We start from the raw sequence: 17,529 nt of genomic DNA on the forward strand, positions 1-17,529 counted from the left end.
AACCGGATTCCCACCACCATCCATCACAGAAGAATTCTCTCATTAAGACTCTGTACCATAGAGCCCAATGCATATCCGACCAGGAACACATAGGCAGCACGTACACCAAGCTCTTAAGGCTAATGGTTACTCCGACTATACAATCCGTAAAGCTATCACTCAAACCATGAAGAAGGACCCTCTTGAGGAGCCTTTCAAAACCATCACTTTACCCTACATTGCGGGGTTCACAAAAAGATCTCCAAAATCTTGAATAAACACAAGATCCAGGTCCCTTTCAACACATTACATAAAATCCATGATCTGGTTCCATCTGTAAAAGATGTGATTCCGGACATACAGTACCCTGGTGTCTACAAACTAAGTTGCCTCTGTGGTAGTAGTTACATTGTAGAAACCAAACGCCATGTCTCGGACCGTATTCGTGAACACAAAGCAGGCCTTAAACACGGTAGGCCAACACCTCGGCCGTGGCAGATCATTGTTATAATTCAGTAGGCTCACATGACATTGACTTTTCCAAGACAGAGGTTCTTTGTAAGCCATCTGGCTACCATGAGAGATTCGTTCATGAGGCTATCCACATATACAAGCACAGAGACAATTTCAACCGAGAAGATGGATTCTGGCTTAGCAATCATTGGAAAGATTTGATTAACCATTTCAGGTCTTAATTGTATGTTCACGCTTACAGTGGCTTTCAGACAGCATACATTAATTTTTCGTCTCCCCCCTCCTCTTTTCAGAACATAGATAGACTAGTCCTTCTAAATAAACTGCCAAATCGCTGCGCATGGCGCTAACGTTTTTTTTAAATAAATACACCGTTTAAAAATAAATAAGTTAATGCAGACCGACACACCTGATGACGACCGTTTGTGTTATGGTCGAAACGTCGTGAGAATTTTTATTTTTTTATATTTTATTATTTTATTGTTTCTCTTCAACGTGACTTTACCGAAAGAGCTAAGAATATATAACTGTAACTAATACATGTTGCATATATTCATACTGCAAAAAATTTAGTCGGTAATGCTTGTGAATGTTGCTGGATTAGGATTTACCTAGGATAAATGGGTTGTATGGTAAGCCACACCCTTCATCCTCAGGATAGGCAAGCACGTGATTAAATTGCCAGTCACGTGACCACTGGACAGGAATTTTGGGGAAGGAGATTTGCATTGGGGGGGGGGGGGCAATCGTGCCACCAGCACGTCGATATTACATTGGTCCATTGGTGTACCCGTGTGCTGAGAGCCGGACAAATAAACCGATGCAATTTTCGGCCCTATTCAACCTCTCAAAGTTCTGGTGTGAACGTGGCCGGTGATTATAGCTAGTGTGAGGCGAGTCTTAGTTGACGAGGAGGATCATGCAGCAGAACCAAACAAACAACGCATTGTGCTACCAAAACGTCTAATTAATCAGTTATTGATGACCACTATGTCAATAACCACGGCCAGGAAAGATGAAGGCAAAAAGAACACGGGTCACGGCCTGGTTAGGAAACCTGGTCACTTGAGAGTTAACAATTCCTAAACACAGATAAAGCTTAAGAATTGGAATCCCGATTGACATTCAGCCATTTTTATATGGATTTGCCATATTTAAGCTCTGTAACAGAGTGTCAATCCAGACGAGATGCAATTCTGGAAAGAAACATTTTTTTGCAACTGTCGTTACTATCGGAGGTAGTGTATTATTAATGCAGTGACAATTTTGAAAAGATGTTCAAGCATTCTACGTACCTTGATGCCGACTCAGTCATTAGCCTGAGCAACTCATTTTGTTTTAACAAAATGAGTTTTTAACAAAATGAGTAGCTCATGGAAATGGCGTTACAAGCAGTGAAACCAGGAGCAATAATAAGTGTGCCTTGGTGATGTCTTTGTTAACTATTGGACAGTGAAGTTTCCGTTCAATCCATACTATATACTGAACCGCAGTTGCAGGAAAAAAGCAGCCATGTCAGTATGTACTGGCTATCTTCAAATCAAATCCCATCCAAGTGCTGCATAGCATGCTTATTTGACAATGCTGAAATCGAGTGGAAACATAATGCCATCAACTGGTTGTTTAAATAAATGAGTAATCAAGCATGTGAAGCTCATTGGAACTACAAATTAAGTCCTGTTAACAGCTACAAGCACGGGTGAAAGGCCCATGTATGTAAACCCTTAAACTGAAGGCAAATAGGAAAGTTAAAATACCATATATGCAACTACAAAACATGAAAAGAGAAATTTGCAGTGCAGAAGGCTTTTATTGCAAATTCGGATCCAATTACTCAAACATTTGATAAAAAAAGATACAAAATGCTGTTCTAGCTCCAAGTAGCACACGCAGTCATTTTTGGAATAGGCGAGCCCCTTGTAGACGCCACTCAGGGGAACGTCAAAGAGAGCGCCGTTCATGCAGGTGATGCGCAGCAGGGCCGTGTACGGGAGGTCGATGTTTGCACGCCCGATGTTGGCGACAACGGTGACGGTCTTGTGTGGAGGAACAGAGACGGGGAACGTGAGAGTTTCCATCCAGTCCACAGATTCCTCCAATGCGTGCGTGATCTCAGAGCTCAAGGTGAAGCTGAACTCAGCCCCCTCCTCCACGACCTCAGGGATGCCTGCCGAGACAGTCAGGCTGAAGGTGGACTCGATCTTGCTGATCGTAGACCACGATGACTTTTTGGTTATGTTCTTGGAGCCATCGAAGGTGCAAGATTGCACGACGCTGGTGTCGTTTGTGTACTGCATTTTATTAATCTCCTCCATCTGCACGTTGGGCAGAACCTGGTGCATAGTTGGGTAGTTCATGTTCTGGATCACTGACGACTTTATATCATTGATGAAAAGGAAGCCCATGCAGTCGATGTCGGCCCCCGCTCGGCCCTGAACGCCCAAGCAGACGCCGGAGCCCACGTCGATTTTGTACTCGGTCTTGAGCCCCCAGTCCGTCATCTTGGCAAAGAACTCGCGGTTGCGGCTCGTTCTGAACTTGATGGCACCCAGACGCGTGCCGGCCCCATTGCCCCACAGGGAGAGCTGCGACATGAACTCGCCCGACTGGAATTCAAACTGCTGCGCAGAGAAGTCCACGGTGCCGAATTTCTGCCTTCGCCCGTCAGTCAGCCACACCTCCACGCCCCTCACTTGCCAGCCTCCAACGCTCACGGAGAGTTTTTGCAGCATGGCCGCATTGCTCCTCCCATCAAACGAGAACGCATTTCCACCTTGGCCTCCAATGATGTGCAGTGTAAGTGGGTACGACATTATGTCAACCTGGAAGAGACAGAAGGGAGAGGATGAGAATTCGTTTCCCCTTTCTGGCACAAAACAGCTGTGTTAAGATGTTCAAACACCAAACTGAAACCTTTTACAAGGAATCATGTTTGCATTAACCACAATGCTTGTGGTCAGAATGAAACATTTTTTGATAATATATGCATTGTCTTTGAACCCGATTGGTTCACACCAGAGACAGCTTTCGTTTGAGCCTAGTCTCAAACGGTGTTAGACCAGAGGACGCCAAAAGGTGTCCAGCACAAAGACAATAATTATCACAGTAACGAGGGCTTGGGTTGAGCATCTACATCATGGGACCTCCGTTGACAGTACCAAAATGAGAAAGGTGAAAACCTATTCTCATATTTTGGTACTGGCAAAAGAGGCCCCATGATGAAGGGAGAGCATGTTTAATGCCGAAACCATTTTGGTTGCCCCAGTATAAATAGACAATCATTAGAGTTCACCATCAAATGGAGTTTAGTGTACCATTCATGTTAAAGTTGTGCTTTCTTATACTTTAGAAGGGATGAAAAAGTATTGGGCACCAAATCTATACCCAATTGCCATTCATTTATGTTCATCATTAAAGTAAATTATGGTTTCACATTTTGTCAAGTAAAATAAGCAAACTTCACGCCATCCATGCTAGATTGTAATATTGCTTCTGCAAGGTATTGCTCAGTAAAAAGTGCCCGATTTTGAACCCACCACTGAGTAATTAACAGTTAATCTTTAGGCACAAGTGTGCATGCTCTTGGAACTGCGGGGCGTTATTGGCGGCTGGGAGTATCAAAAACAATTAACGTTACTTTACCTTCCTACATCAACCATCAGCATATACAATACAGTCAATTCCACAACCCTCGATCCACACGGCCACAGTATCCCATCTATCAGTGGGGCAATACAAGAGGGCTGCACATCTCAGGTTGCAGGGAGAGGTAGCACAAATACATTTCTCTTTCCACGAACAATAAAAAAAATCTTGGATAGACGATCCAGGCACTTGGCTGCAGTCGACCTACACAGTAGATAGTAACAGGAGCAGTTGGTTTAACATAGTGTGGGGAAATCAGATTAAACCCTACAATTCAAGACAACCAACCTGGCTCAAAAATGCCTAGCAGAGGCCGTTTAGAGAGCAGGCACAATCCAGATAGTCATTAGGCGTGGAATTATATTAGGGTTGTGGCAAGTTGATAGGACGGTTTGCAAAACTTGTCATATTAGACCAGCCTTACGTTTTAAAACAATTAAAGAGAACTCCCACAAACTATGATGCAGAAGTTGCAGGGCTTTAAGCTTCCTCATGCAACCCTCAGATTTTAGGTCAGTAAAGAGGAGTTTCCCAGTGGATAGGCACGCTATGCTAATGAACCAAATTCCAGCAGATTCTCAACCACGGCAATTATCCGTGGCGGGTGAGAAATAGAAACGGTACCGAGCAGGGATAGTTTTAAAAAAATGCAGGGAGAGCAACCCACGATTTTTTTAAAAAGCCGGTGCAAACCATTGAACGGCAAAAAGCACCCAGTTAATTCTAGATTTGAAGCTTTCGCGACTGCAAGGATTCACCGTTTGTTTTTTCGGTAAAGTCACGTAGATGAAACAAAATAAAAATTAAAAAAAACTACTACTAAATCAAATCACGACGTTTCGGAGGCATCACATGCATCACAGCTGCATGCAGCTGTCTTGCTGTGACTGTTCCACCTGAAGACGGAATATTGTGTTGCATCCAAAACGTCGTGATTTGATTTAGTTGTTTTCTTTTATTTTGATTTTGTTTTATCTACGTGACTTTACCGAAAAAAACAAAGAGTAAGCACCCAGTTAATGTATCTATGGACAAAGAGACACTAGTGAATTTATTTGCGAATGCGAAAGGTCAAACAACAACTTTACCTAAATCGTGTAAAGCTAGGCACCACACTTACCTAAGTAGTCGGCTCCGTGAAGCGCAAATATTATGTTGGTTCTGCCTTTGCTTTATGTACAAGGGAGTGCACATCACGTGGTACAATCACGCGGGCGTGCCTTCCCATCCCTGGCCAATCATGGGGGTGGGAGGGAGAAGGCAATCATCGCGAGCCAATCAGTGTGATGATACGCTCATTGCACGGGTGGAAGTTCCATGCACGCGCGCTCATTATGGGAGGCGCCGTTAATGAGCCGAGCTACTGGCACGCGCCTCGTTAATGCAATCACGGTCCCGATAACATGACCCACGCGTAAAAGGTCAAATCAGCCTCGCTACCATCGCCGTCTTGTAATTCATATTGCTAATAGGTGCCTTATTGAGTATAGACCTTTGAACTGAACGTGCCTCTGGATATTTTTTTGAAACTCATTTGTTCAATTGTGGAATGCTTTCATATTGTCTGCTGGCCGAGTGTCCCTTGAAAATGAGTTTCTGAGTCAATGTGCTCTACTCTGGAAATAAACTTCTCATTCTGATTTAATGGGGTTTCTGACGTCAAACACCGTTAAATGGAATGATACGAGCCAAAACTACGTTATGAGGACGTGTGGAGGGCGTCTTCACCTTGCATGCACATAATAGTTGTAACAGATAAAAAAAATACGTGAATGTTTGGTATAATTTCTTCATTAGAATGCGACTTACTGTACAATTGCAAAACCATAACAATGCTTAATGGTTTCCAGTCTTAATGGGGTGGAGCGGACATTCTTCACACCATTACACAGACAGTTAAGGGTTCCAGTCCTCTGTTCCACCTCCATCACACACACAGCTCCACTCTTTCATGTAAAGTTATCTCCATCCACAGCTCGCTCTTCTCTCCACTCATTGCCGACAGCCCCTCCCTCTACCCCCCTCGTCTCCTCAATCCCACCCACCAAGCCCCTGCCTTCACTTCTCGGAGTTAAGTACAGGGATGGATGTCAACGTTACCTATAATTAACCGCAATAACAACAATATTAGGTCACGTGTTCGTTTGCGGGTTCAGTTGCCACGAAATAGCAGCAAGCACAACCGTGGGATTAATCGTATAAGCAGTGTGGCTAGGCAATTAATAAATGGTGCATATAAACTCACTGAAATATTACGAGTCGCTGTTAATCCTTGTGAATGTTGCTGGGTTAGGATTTACCTCGGATAAATGGGTGATACGGCTAGGCCACGCTTTTCAACCTCAGAATAGGCAGGCAAGCGATTCAATAGCCAGTCGAGACTAGTGTACGGGAATTTTGAAGAGAATAAAAAAAAAAATCCGTGTGGGTGGTGGAGGGCGATAGTGATGCCAGCACGTCGATATTACTGGGGTCCATTGACGTACCTGTGGTCTGGGAGCCAGACGAACCAAAACAGTGAATTGCTGCCTGGGAGCAAGATTGAAGCGTGCTTTGTGCCAAGTCTTTGTTAATGCTTGGACGGACATTTTCATTAAAGCTTCATCGTTATCCACCAGCAGGGCCTGATGGCAGGCAGCCATTTAGGAATGTTTTGCCCATTGCAAATATAATCCCATTTTAAGTGGTGCATTGCATGGTCATTTGACAACGATAAAATAAAGTGAAATATATAATGCCACCGACTCACCATTTCAAGAACGGTCACGCAATGGGGAATAGAGGTTATGAAAGCTCAATCGAACGACAAAACAAGCCTTCAACCACAGCAAATGGTGAAATATCCACATCCATAAACAATCCTAGTAAAAAATGTAAGTTTCTAACGTGTATCGTAGTAGTTAGTGACGTAATATCACGCTCGCCCTCCGGTACGATGACGTCACGTATAGTGACGTCATGAACAGGGGGCGGGATGGTGACATCATGTCCCCCTGGGATATTTAGGTGGGGGACTCGTGACGTGATTGAGGTTGTTGCGGGGAGCCAGGAACGTGTGAAGTTGGGACCCAGGGTAGGGGGAAATTAGCACCAGGCTAGGGTAGCCTGGGGGTGCTAGGGACTTACCCAATACCCTTCCCCTGGGGTGTGGCGTGTAGGCAGTGAGCGTGCAGTCCACAGTCGTGTACGAAGAAAAGTCCTTAATAAAACTGGCGCAAGCCCCTGCATGAAGATCTGCCTCCGAGTCGTCATTTACGCCTCGCATGCAACGCACAAAGATGCAAAGAGAAAATGGCAGTGCAATGCAGAAGGCTTTTATTCGTCGTCAGCCACAATTATTCTTTCAGAACATTTGCTCAAACAGGGTACAAAATGCTGCTCTATTTCTCAGTAGCACGGGCGGTCATCTTGGTGTAGGTGAGCCCCTTGTAGACGCCACTCAGGGGAACGTCAAAGAGAGCACCGTTCATGCAGGTGATGCGCAGCAGGGCCGTGTACGGGAGGTCGATGTTTGCACGCCCGATGTTGGCGACAACGGTGACGGTCTTGTGTGGAGGAACAGAGACGGGGAACGTGAGAGTTTCTTTCCGCTCCTCAGATTCCTCCAATGCGTGCGTGGTCTCAGAGCTCAAGGTGAAGCTGAAACCAGCCTCCACCTCCACGACCTCCGGGATGCCTGCCGAGACTTTAAGGCTGAAGGTAGACTCAATCTTGTTCGTTGTAGACCACGATGACTTTTTGGTAATTGTCTTGGAGCTCTCGAAGCTGTGAGACTGCACGACGCTGGTGTCATTTATGTACTCCATTTCTTTAATCTCCTCCATCTGCACGTTGGGGAGAACCTGGTGCATAGTTGGGTAGTTCATGTTCTGGATCACCGACGACTTTATAGCATTGATGAACAGGAAGCCCATGCAGTCGATGTCGGCCCCCGCTCGGCCCTGAACGCCCAAGCAGACACCAGAGCCCACGTCGATCTTGTACTCGGTTTTGAGCCCCCAGTCCGTCATCTTGGCAAAGAACTCGCGGTTGCGGCTCGTTCTGAACTTGATGGCACCCAGACGCGTGCCGGCCCCATTGCCCCACAGGGAGAGCTGCGACATGAACTCGCCCGACTGGAATTCAAACTCCTGAGCAGAGAAATCCACGGTGCCGAACTTCTGCCTTCGCCCGTCAGTCAGCCACACCTCCACGCCCCTCACTTGCCAGCCTCCAACGCTCACGGAGAGTTTCTGCAGCGTGGCCGCATTGCTCCTCCCATCAAACGAGAACGCATTTCCACCTTGGCCTCCAATGATGTGCAGCGTAAGTGGGTACGACATTATATCAACCTGGAAGAGACAAGGAGAGCATGTCATGTTTAAAGCCCAACCCCATTATGGCCGCTTTAGTATAATAAATAAAAGATGCATTACTCCAGGTCACACGCAACTGTAGATTAGTGTACCATTCGTATCATAAAAAGCGACAAATACTTCGCAAGGTCTGAAAAATAGTGGATACCAAAGTGCACAATGGGCATTTTACGTTGGTAAATTGCGTTTTATCTTGGGCAAGTATGCAAGTCAAACCTAAATCCTAGTCAAAATTAATACCGTTTCATATTCAATTTGTGGAATCAATTACAGCAAAAAGTGCACTACACAATGATCTCACTGCTGATCAATGAACAATTAGACCTTTAAGCACAAGTGTGCATTCATGGAACTGCGGGGCATTATTGGTGGCCGGGAGTATCTAAAGTCAGTCACTTTTCTTATTCCTCACTACATCAAACAGCAGCAGGATATAGAGTTTGGTCCATTCCACTCAGCCACAGTTGACCATCCAGAGGTGGGGCAATGCAAGAGGACTGCATGTGTCACTTTGCAGGGAGCGGTAGCACAAATACATTTTTATTTCCACAATCAAATGCTCGAATAGACGATCCAGGGACTTGGCTGCAGTCGACCTGCACGGTTCGTAGGAACAGAAGCAGGTCAAGACAAAGTTTGCATAGGCAGATCACCTTGGCAAGAATCATACTGGCTAAAAGAGGGATAGCATAGGTCTTTTAGAGAGCAGGCACAATTCAGTGGTTACGAGGCATGAAATCGTATTTTAGGGTTGCAGCAATGCACGATAGGACGGTTTGAAAATGGGTCAAATTAGATCAGTCTTAGATTATAAAAGATTAAGTGGCAGCACAAATTAAAATGAATGAGAATTCCCATCAATTGAGAGTCAAAGTTGAAAGGGCTTTCAGCTTCTACCATACAACCCTCAGATTGCAGGTTGGTCTAACGGAAGTAGTTAGGCACAATTCTCACCTGCCATAATTGTCGCAGGTGAGCATTGTTGAGCAACAGCTATTCTGCAGCGACTATTCCACCTGAAGACAGAAGCTTGTGTTTCCTCCGAAACGTCGTGACTTAATTTAGTCGTTTCCATTTATTTTACCTACGTGACTTTACCGACAAAACCAAAACAGTATAAAACCTTGGATCGTTACGCACAGCAAGTGTGTCTAGAAAGGTTTAGCTCGTTAGGCTTAATAGCGCCGAAGATATCAATCCTCAAAGATGACAGAAAAAAACATCAGACACAGAAAGTAAAATAAAGTAATAAGAACAAAGACAAGCGACACACTCCCAACATGGTCTGAACAGGGGCACAACAACAACTCCTACATCAAGCCCAGCTAGCTACGAACCCAGCTCACCACGAACCTGCGCAGTCAATCCCGTGAAGAGCAGATGCAGTATGTCGGTCGCTCCCTCCTTTATATCGACGGAGCGCACGTCACGTGGTACAATCACGCGAGCGTTCCTTCCCATGCAGGGCCAATCACGTGGGTAGGGGGTGGGGGGAATGATCGTGGAGGATTCACCAATTGTATGGCCGGAGCTTCCTGCACGCGCGCCCATTTGTGTGAGCCACGCGTGGTGGCGCCTCATGGATTCAATCACCCTTCCCACGCGAGTCTGTTGAGAGTCTATTGAGGGGTGCTTAGGTCACGTGGTATAATTACACGCACGGGCCTCCGCCCACGTTCCCCTCCAGACCAATCAGCGCGAGCCAATCAGCGTGAGGACTCGCTCATTGTGTGGGAGGGCGGGGTGCAGTTCCGCGTGAGCCGCCGTTAATGAGTCGACCAACCGCCACGCGCCTGGTTCATGGAACCACGGTCCCGAAACGAATTCTTGGGCGTCGATTGAGTTGTGGATTCAAGTGCTTTCACGGTTTTTTTTGTTATTACACGCGTTTTATTAATTCACTCTGTCTGTTGTTGTATCCTCAAATCTTGTAACTCCATTTTTACCCACTTCACAATGTGGTATCGACTGCAAACTTGGTATGCTTATGTCATACTGATGACAATACTATATTATATCATTACAAATAAATATGTATTTTTAAACATTATTTTGTATATTCATAATTCTGGCGAATTGCCCGATGATGCTGGAAGTATTTACCAGCGAAACGTCGTACTCAAACTGTAAATGTGGATTAACTCTTCAACACACCGGTGGGCTGAAGTAGTGAATTATTTGTCTTTTGTCAACGTGACACTTTTTTTGCTGATTGGCCGTGTCGGGTGGTGGAGGGTTACGACACATTTATAAATAAACGCGATCTAACCCAAAAACCTTTATTATGAATAATATTGGTCGCGAAAGCCTACGTGTTAAACTGATTATTTTGTATATGTTATGTTTCAGCATGGTAATTGTCCACGGTAAACTGCCGTTAGCTGTAATTGGCCACGGTCCCTTACGTTATGGAAAGCTTCGGGGCTTCTTCCTGGAGTCGTGGAGTTCTGCCATTACTAGTTCGGTACATTTAATAAAAGCGTGTTTTTATAAAAGTTTTTTTTTTAATATTGCTTATTTCCCCTTCAAATTTGAATATGGCCTCCTCATACAAGGACATAAACAGCCTCGATGCTATCGTCATTTTGTAATTGCTAGTATTGATGAGTACCTTATTAAGCATAAATCTTCCAACTCGACGTGCCTCTTGATTCACTCTTTTGTTATTAATATGTTCACTTGTGGAATGCTTTGCTGTTGTCTGCTGGCCAAGTCTCATTTGAAAAGAAGCTTCATGCCGAATGGGCTTTACTCGGGAAGTAAACTTCTGATTGTGACATAATGTGTTTCCTTCCATCAAACACCTCGAAATGGAATGGCATGAGCCATAACTGCATATTGAGGATGTGTGAAAGGTGTGTCCGCATTGCAGGTATTTAATGGGCGCAACCGATTAAACATAGGTTCATGTCTGGTCTCATTCCATCTTGATAAAGTTACATTATAATGGCACTGTACTATTTCAAAAACATTATAATGCTGAATAATCGTTTCCAGTCTGAATGGGGTTTGGCAGACGTTCTTCACACCAACACGCAGAAACAGGTAAGGGTTTCAATCCCTAGATTCCACCTCCACCACACACAGTTCCCTCCTTCATGTACAGTTATCACTTCATCCACAGGCCTCTCTTCACTCTTGCCGACGTTGGTTCTTATCTCCATGGCCCCCTCTCCCATTCCTCCCCCGCCCTCACACCATCTCCTCAAGCCTAGCCACCAATCCCCCCTGTCTTCACATCTCAGATTACTCACGGTCAACTCGGTACAGTGATTGACGTCAATGTTACGTATAGTTAACCATACAAATGAACCTTATGTCGCGACCCCCGGGTCCCGAATAATCGGAAGTTAAAATTGTAATGAATGTATTCATTTTTGGCGACTCCATCCCACCGCATGCATAAATGCCGCGACCCAACTGGCATGGATAATTCTGTCGTCACGTCGTCCAAGCACAGCAAAAACGAATGCGCAGAAGAAACAAAACTTAGAAACTTTAATTAGCACATCGTGTAAAGCTCGTCGAGAGGAATAGATCGCCGTGTCGTTCACCTTCAACAGACATGAAATGACGTCGCTACGGAGTTTATGCGAGAGCCAGGGGCTTATGGGACCCCGGGGTCCCGCCACAAGGTTAAAATAACAATAGCAATATTACGCACATTTTTCCTGTGCGGGCCCAGATGCCAATGAATGGTAGCAAGCGCAACGGTGGGATGGATAGTGGAACCAGTGTGGTTGTTACTAAACAGGTCCCTGCAGGGTGGGCTGGTAGGAACATTGGAATTTTGCGCAATTTTATTTTTACACCCCAACAGCACGAGATTTCACTTCGTTAAAGTATTGAAAGGGGACGGACGGACGGACACATTAATCTATTGCAGGCTGGTACACTCAGTTTACAACTTCGTTCCTACCAGTATAAATGGTGCATATATTCGCAATGTGTTTTTTTTTTAACCTTGTGAAATTCGCTAGGTCACGGTGGCTTAGGAGAAATGGGTGGTGCGTTCGGCCACGCCATTCATTAACTTATCAGAATAGGCAGGCACGCGAATAAATAGTCAGGGATTTTGGGGAGGGAGATCTGTATCATGGGGTCAATCGTGCAGTTGGTGTATCTTTGCTGGCAGCCAAACGAAAAAAAAATGCAGTGTTGGACTATCGTCAACCCCTCAAAGTCCTGGTGTGCACGTGGACGGTGTTGCGAGCGAGAGGCGTGTCGCATTTGACCAAGAAGATCCCGCAGCCAAACCAAGAAACTTCAAAACTCGTATTTCCTCATGCTTTAATGACCATCGTGTCCTCAATAACAATCAAGGCCAGATTGAGTGTGGGCACGGGTCACAATAGCCTGGTTACTTGTCCTTAGAGCACATTTACAATTCCTATCACAGGTTACGAATTCTAACTTTACGTTTCCCTTGTCGACGTAAGTTTTAAAAAAGGAAAGCGCCACAATTAAACTATGTAACCAAGTGTCAATTCAGCAGAGTTGTAAACCTGGCAAACAAGAGCTACCGGAGTTACTTTGCCACATTGAGTTTGTGCAGGGCCCATAGCATATGCTACGATAAGGCACTGTAGTTACTGTCGTGGGTTTGAGTTTATTGTTAATGCCGTGACAATTGTTAAAGGGAGAGATCCATACATTACACATGTGCCTTGACACGAGGCCTGTTCAGTCCTAAGCCAGATTGGCCCATTTCAAGGCTTAGCAATTGTGGGACGCTTTGGCAACTGCCACCCTACTCTTTGGTTCTATTGGGCAAAGTCACGTAGGTAAAAAATAATAATAATAACAAAAATCACGACGTTTCGGCCACAACACAAGCGGCCTTCATCAGGTGAAGGGACGAGACTGTCTGGAGGACAGCGCTGGAGTGAAAAAAGCCACGCTCAGATCACGACCTTTAAGCTGTGTGAGAAGAAACAAAGCGCCTTGACAAAGAAATTAGTATATAATTTAGCATTGAAATGGCTGAGTGATTAGCTTGTGACTGGTCACAGAAATGGCTATGTTAAAGTTAAAGGATACACATCCGCAAATGCACCCCTTGACAAAGGAATTAGCATAGAATTTAGCATTGAAATAGCTAAGTTAAAGTATACACATCCGCAGAGGCACCCCTTGACAAAGGAATTAGCATAGAATTTAGGATTGAAATAGCCGAGTGATTAGCTTGTAACTGGTCACAGAAATAGCTATGTTAAAGTCAGAGCATATACATTCACCGAGGCACCTAGTACAAATCAAACAGGAGAATTAAGCGAAACACAACCACGCTCAGACCGCGGACCTTTAAGCTGTGTGCGAGCAAACAAGGTGTCCTGACAAAGAAATAAGCATACAAATTAGCATTTGATTGGCCGATTTTAGAAAAGAGGTGGTGTACGTGCCGGTGGACTTGCCGTTTGGCGCGCGGGGGGGGGGGGGGGTGGAGGGGAGTTTACCTATTAATGGTGTGGAAAAGGGAATTTATAAGAGCTGCGAAAGTTTGGGGTACCACTACTTGAAAAAATATACTGTACCATTGAAATTAGTTTAATGTTTAGTTCGATTTAGAACATTTCCAATGGTTGCTTAATTTGAAACCATCTTCTCGGTTGAAATTGTGTCTGTAGATCTGAATTGCCTCGTGAACAAATCTGATAAAAACCCGTGGGTTTGCAAAGAACCTTGGTATCGGAGAAAATTATGTCGTGATCACCCACAGCGTTGTAACAGTGATCAGCCACGGCAGAACGAATTCGTTTTGCCGTGTTTCACATTTGATTTGTGCTCGCGAATTCGGTCAGAGACATGTCGCTTTGTCTCCCCGATATAGCAATCACCGCAGGTACAATTCAATTTGTAAACCCCGGGGTACTGTAAGTCAGGAATGACATCCTTCACGGATGGGATCAGATCACAAATTGTGTACTGTATTGAACCGGACATGGATCTTGTGTTTGTTTAGAATTTTGGAAATCTTTTTAGTAACGCCTGCTATATATAGTGTGATGGTTTTAACCGGAGTATCAAGTGGTTGTTTCTGTATGGTATGGAGGGAGAAACAGCTTGGCGGATGGTACGGTCAGAATAACAATTCCTTTTGAGGGCAGGTGTACATGTTTTAATTCACTGGTCAGGTGGTGTTGGTCCGACATGCAATGAGCCCTATGGTATAAAGTTTTGATGAGATAATTCTTTTGGGCTGGGTGGTGGTGGGAATCAGGTTTCAAGTAGGAAACTGTGTGGGTGGGTTTCCTGTAGACAGAATGCCCCAATGAGCCATCAGGTCTCCTCTCAACTGCCACCCTACAATTCTTGGCGACTTAAGCACTGCTCCCCAGCACACTAATTATGCAGTGTGCCTTCAGTGCAAGTCTTTGTTAATTCGTGGACAGCGACGTTTTTGGTCTATCGATGGTACATACTTGCCAGCGCTACAATGGTCATTTGGCAATGCTGAAATCGAGTGGAAACCAGAGCATGCTACCAACTCCCGGTTTCAAGAACTGAGCGTATGAAGCTCAGGAGCTATACACAGATGTGCCACATGCAACCAGTGAAAATCTCACGCCTGTAAAACTTAAAATGAAGGGGAAACGCAACAAAGTGAACTGCTTTCCTCGTAACAGGGAAAAGACAACATTGCACTTGCAGGTGGCTTTTATTTGTAATCAGCCAAAGCTATTATTTTAGAACATTTGATCAAACAGGGCGCAAAATGATGCTCTATTTCTCAGTAGCACGGGCGGTCATCTTGGTGTAGGTGAGCCCCTTGTAGACGCCACGCAGGGGAACGTCAAAGCGAGCGCCGTTCTTGCAGGTGATGCGCAGCAGGGCCGTGTACGGGAGGTCGATGTTTGCACGCCCGATGTTGGCGACAACGGTGACGGTCTTGTGTGGAGGAACAGAGACGGGGAACGTGAGAGTTTCCATTCGCTCCTGAGATTCCACCAATGCGTGCGTGGTCTCAGAACTCAAGGTGAAGCTGAAACCGGTCTTCACCTCCACCACCTCAGGGATGCCAGCAGAGACCTCCAGGCTGAACGTGAACTCGATCTTGTTGGTTGTAGACCACGATGACGTTTTGGTTAGTTTCTTAGAGGTCATAAAGGTGTGAGACTGCACGATGCTGGTGTTGTTTGTATACTTTAGGTCTTTAATCTCCTCCATCTGCACGTTGGGGCGAACCTGGTGCAAAGTTGGGTAGTTCATGTTCTGGATCACCGACGACTTTACATCATTGATGAAAAGGAAGCCCATGGAGTCGATGTCGGCCCCCCCTCGGCCCTGAACGCCCAAGCAGACGCCGGAGCCCACGTCGATTTTGTACTCGGTCTTGAGCCCCCAGTCCGTCATCTTGGCAAAGAACTCGCGGTTGCGGCTCGTTCTGAACTTGATGGCACCCAGACGCGTGCCGGCCCCATTGCCCCACAGGGAGAGCTGCGACATGAACTCGCCCGACTGGAATTCAAACTGCTGAGCAGAGAAGTCCACGGTGCCGAACTTCTGCCTTCGCCCGTCAGTCAGCCACACCTCCACGCCCCTCACTTGCCAGCCTCCAACGCTCACGGAGAGTTTCTGCAGCGTGGCCGCATTGCTCCTCCCATCAAACGAGAACGCATTTCCACCTTGGCCTCCAATGATGTGCAGCGCAAATGGGTACGACATTATGTCAACCTGTAGACAGAAGGGAGAGCATGGCAAGAATGCGTAAAGCATGAACAATCATGGCTGTACAAGTATAAAAACACAAGTAGTCGTAGAGTACACCATATAACAGGGTTACATTTAACTTACAGTTTGCAATTCAGAAAGGGCTGAACACCATTCGGCACCACATTTACACCCATTAGACATTCCTGTTTTGTTGACCATTAGAATTACGGTTTCGCAATTTGGACATAAAATAAGCAAATTTCATGCCAAATATTTTAGATTGAGCAATCTTGCAGAGGCAATTACAGCAAAAAGTGCATGCTAGTGAACCCACCACTGAACAATTAAACGCAAGCACGAGAGTGCATGCTCATGGAACTGCGGGGAATTATTAGTGGCCTGGAGTATCTAAAATAATTAATTTCACCTTCTGACATCAACCAGCAAAATGTACAGTACAGTCCATTCTGAAACCCGCAAATCACACGGCCACAGTAACCTATCACGCATTGGCAAAGCAAGAGTGCAGCACGTGTCATGTTGTAGGGAGCTGTAGGACAGATACCTTTGCTTTCCACGAATAATCAAAAGCGTGGAGAGACGATCCAGGCACTTGGCTGCAGTCGACCTACACAGTTCATAGTAACAGGAGCAGTTGGGTTAAAGTGGTAAGGGTAAACCAGATTAAACCTAAAATCCAAGAAATAAATATCAATATGCAGATCGCCCAGGCAAAACCATCCTGGTTCAAAAATGCCTGGTAGAGGTCTTTTAGAGAGTAGGCACAGTCCAGACCAGTCATTTAGGCATACAATTGTATTGGTGTTAAGGCAATAAGACAACACGGTTTGTATACTTGTCAAATTAGATCAGTTATCACCAATAAAGGGCACACCACAATTAACTGAAATCCGAGAACTCCCATGGATTGCAATTCAAAAGTTACAGGGCTTTCAGCTTCTTCCATAAAACCCTCAGATTTCAGGTTAGTTTAAAGGAGTTTCCCCGGTGGATAAGCACGCTATGCTAATAAACCAAAACACAGCAGATTCTCAACCACGGTAATTATCCGTGGCAGGTGAGAATTAGAAACGGTGCAGAGAAGGGGTGGTTGAGAAAAATGTGGGGCAATAAAACGTATGCATTAAAAAAAAACACTGCAAACCATTAAACGGCAATATCAACCAGTTAATGGGTCTATTGACAAAGAGGCGCAATTGAATTTTTCGTGAACGCTTGCAAACTGGTTTGCAAAGTCTAACGCAAAAACTGCACCACCATTTAAGCGGCGCCCCACACTTACCTTTGGCGTCGACTCCGTGAAGCGCAGATATTTTGTGTTGGTTCTGCCCTCCTTTAAATACAATGGAGCACACATCACGTGGTATAATCACGTGGGTGTGCCTTCACATCCCTGGCCAAT

At 45.3% G+C, this 17,529-nt stretch overlaps 2 protein-coding genes across 7 annotated transcripts; both read right to left on the minus strand.

Annotated features, from left to right (window-relative positions):
- Positions 1-1,399: 1,399 nt before the first annotated feature.
- LOC116956876 (aerolysin-like protein) lies at positions 1,400-9,929 on the minus strand. 6 transcript variants are annotated; one of them, XM_076054837.1, is made up of 3 exons: positions 9,807-9,929; positions 8,990-9,049; positions 1,400-3,275 (listed from the first exon to the last, which is right to left on the minus strand). In XM_076054837.1, the coding sequence occupies exons 1-3, from the start codon at positions 9,912-9,914 to the stop codon at positions 2,202-2,204; spliced, it is 1,242 nt and encodes a 413-aa protein (XP_075910952.1). In that variant the 5' UTR covers positions 9,915-9,929; the 3' UTR covers positions 1,400-2,201. The 6 variants fall into 6 exon arrangements, with proteins under 6 accessions (XP_075910952.1, XP_075910954.1, XP_032834621.2 ...); XM_076054839.1 differs by having other exon boundaries at positions 9,800-9,839; XM_032978730.2 differs by lacking the exon at positions 1,400-3,275 and adding an exon at positions 7,397-8,429.
- A 5,163-nt stretch (positions 9,930-15,092) lies between these two features.
- Positions 15,093-17,499, minus strand: LOC116956890 (aerolysin-like protein). Its single transcript, XM_032978755.2, has 3 exons — positions 17,410-17,499; positions 16,672-16,734; positions 15,093-16,127 (listed from the first exon to the last, which is right to left on the minus strand). The coding sequence occupies exons 1-3, from the start codon at positions 17,482-17,484 to the stop codon at positions 15,177-15,179; spliced, it is 1,089 nt and encodes a 362-aa protein (XP_032834646.2). The 5' UTR covers positions 17,485-17,499; the 3' UTR covers positions 15,093-15,176.
- Between the last annotated feature and the right edge of the window lie 30 nt (positions 17,500-17,529).

This window comes from Petromyzon marinus, chromosome 68 (assembly GCF_048934315.1).
Source record: "Petromyzon marinus isolate PM22_M1 ecotype Great Lakes invasive population chromosome 68, UKy_Petmar_22M1.pri1.0, whole genome shotgun sequence".
Lineage (NCBI taxonomy): Eukaryota > Metazoa > Chordata > Hyperoartia > Petromyzontiformes > Petromyzontidae > Petromyzon > Petromyzon marinus.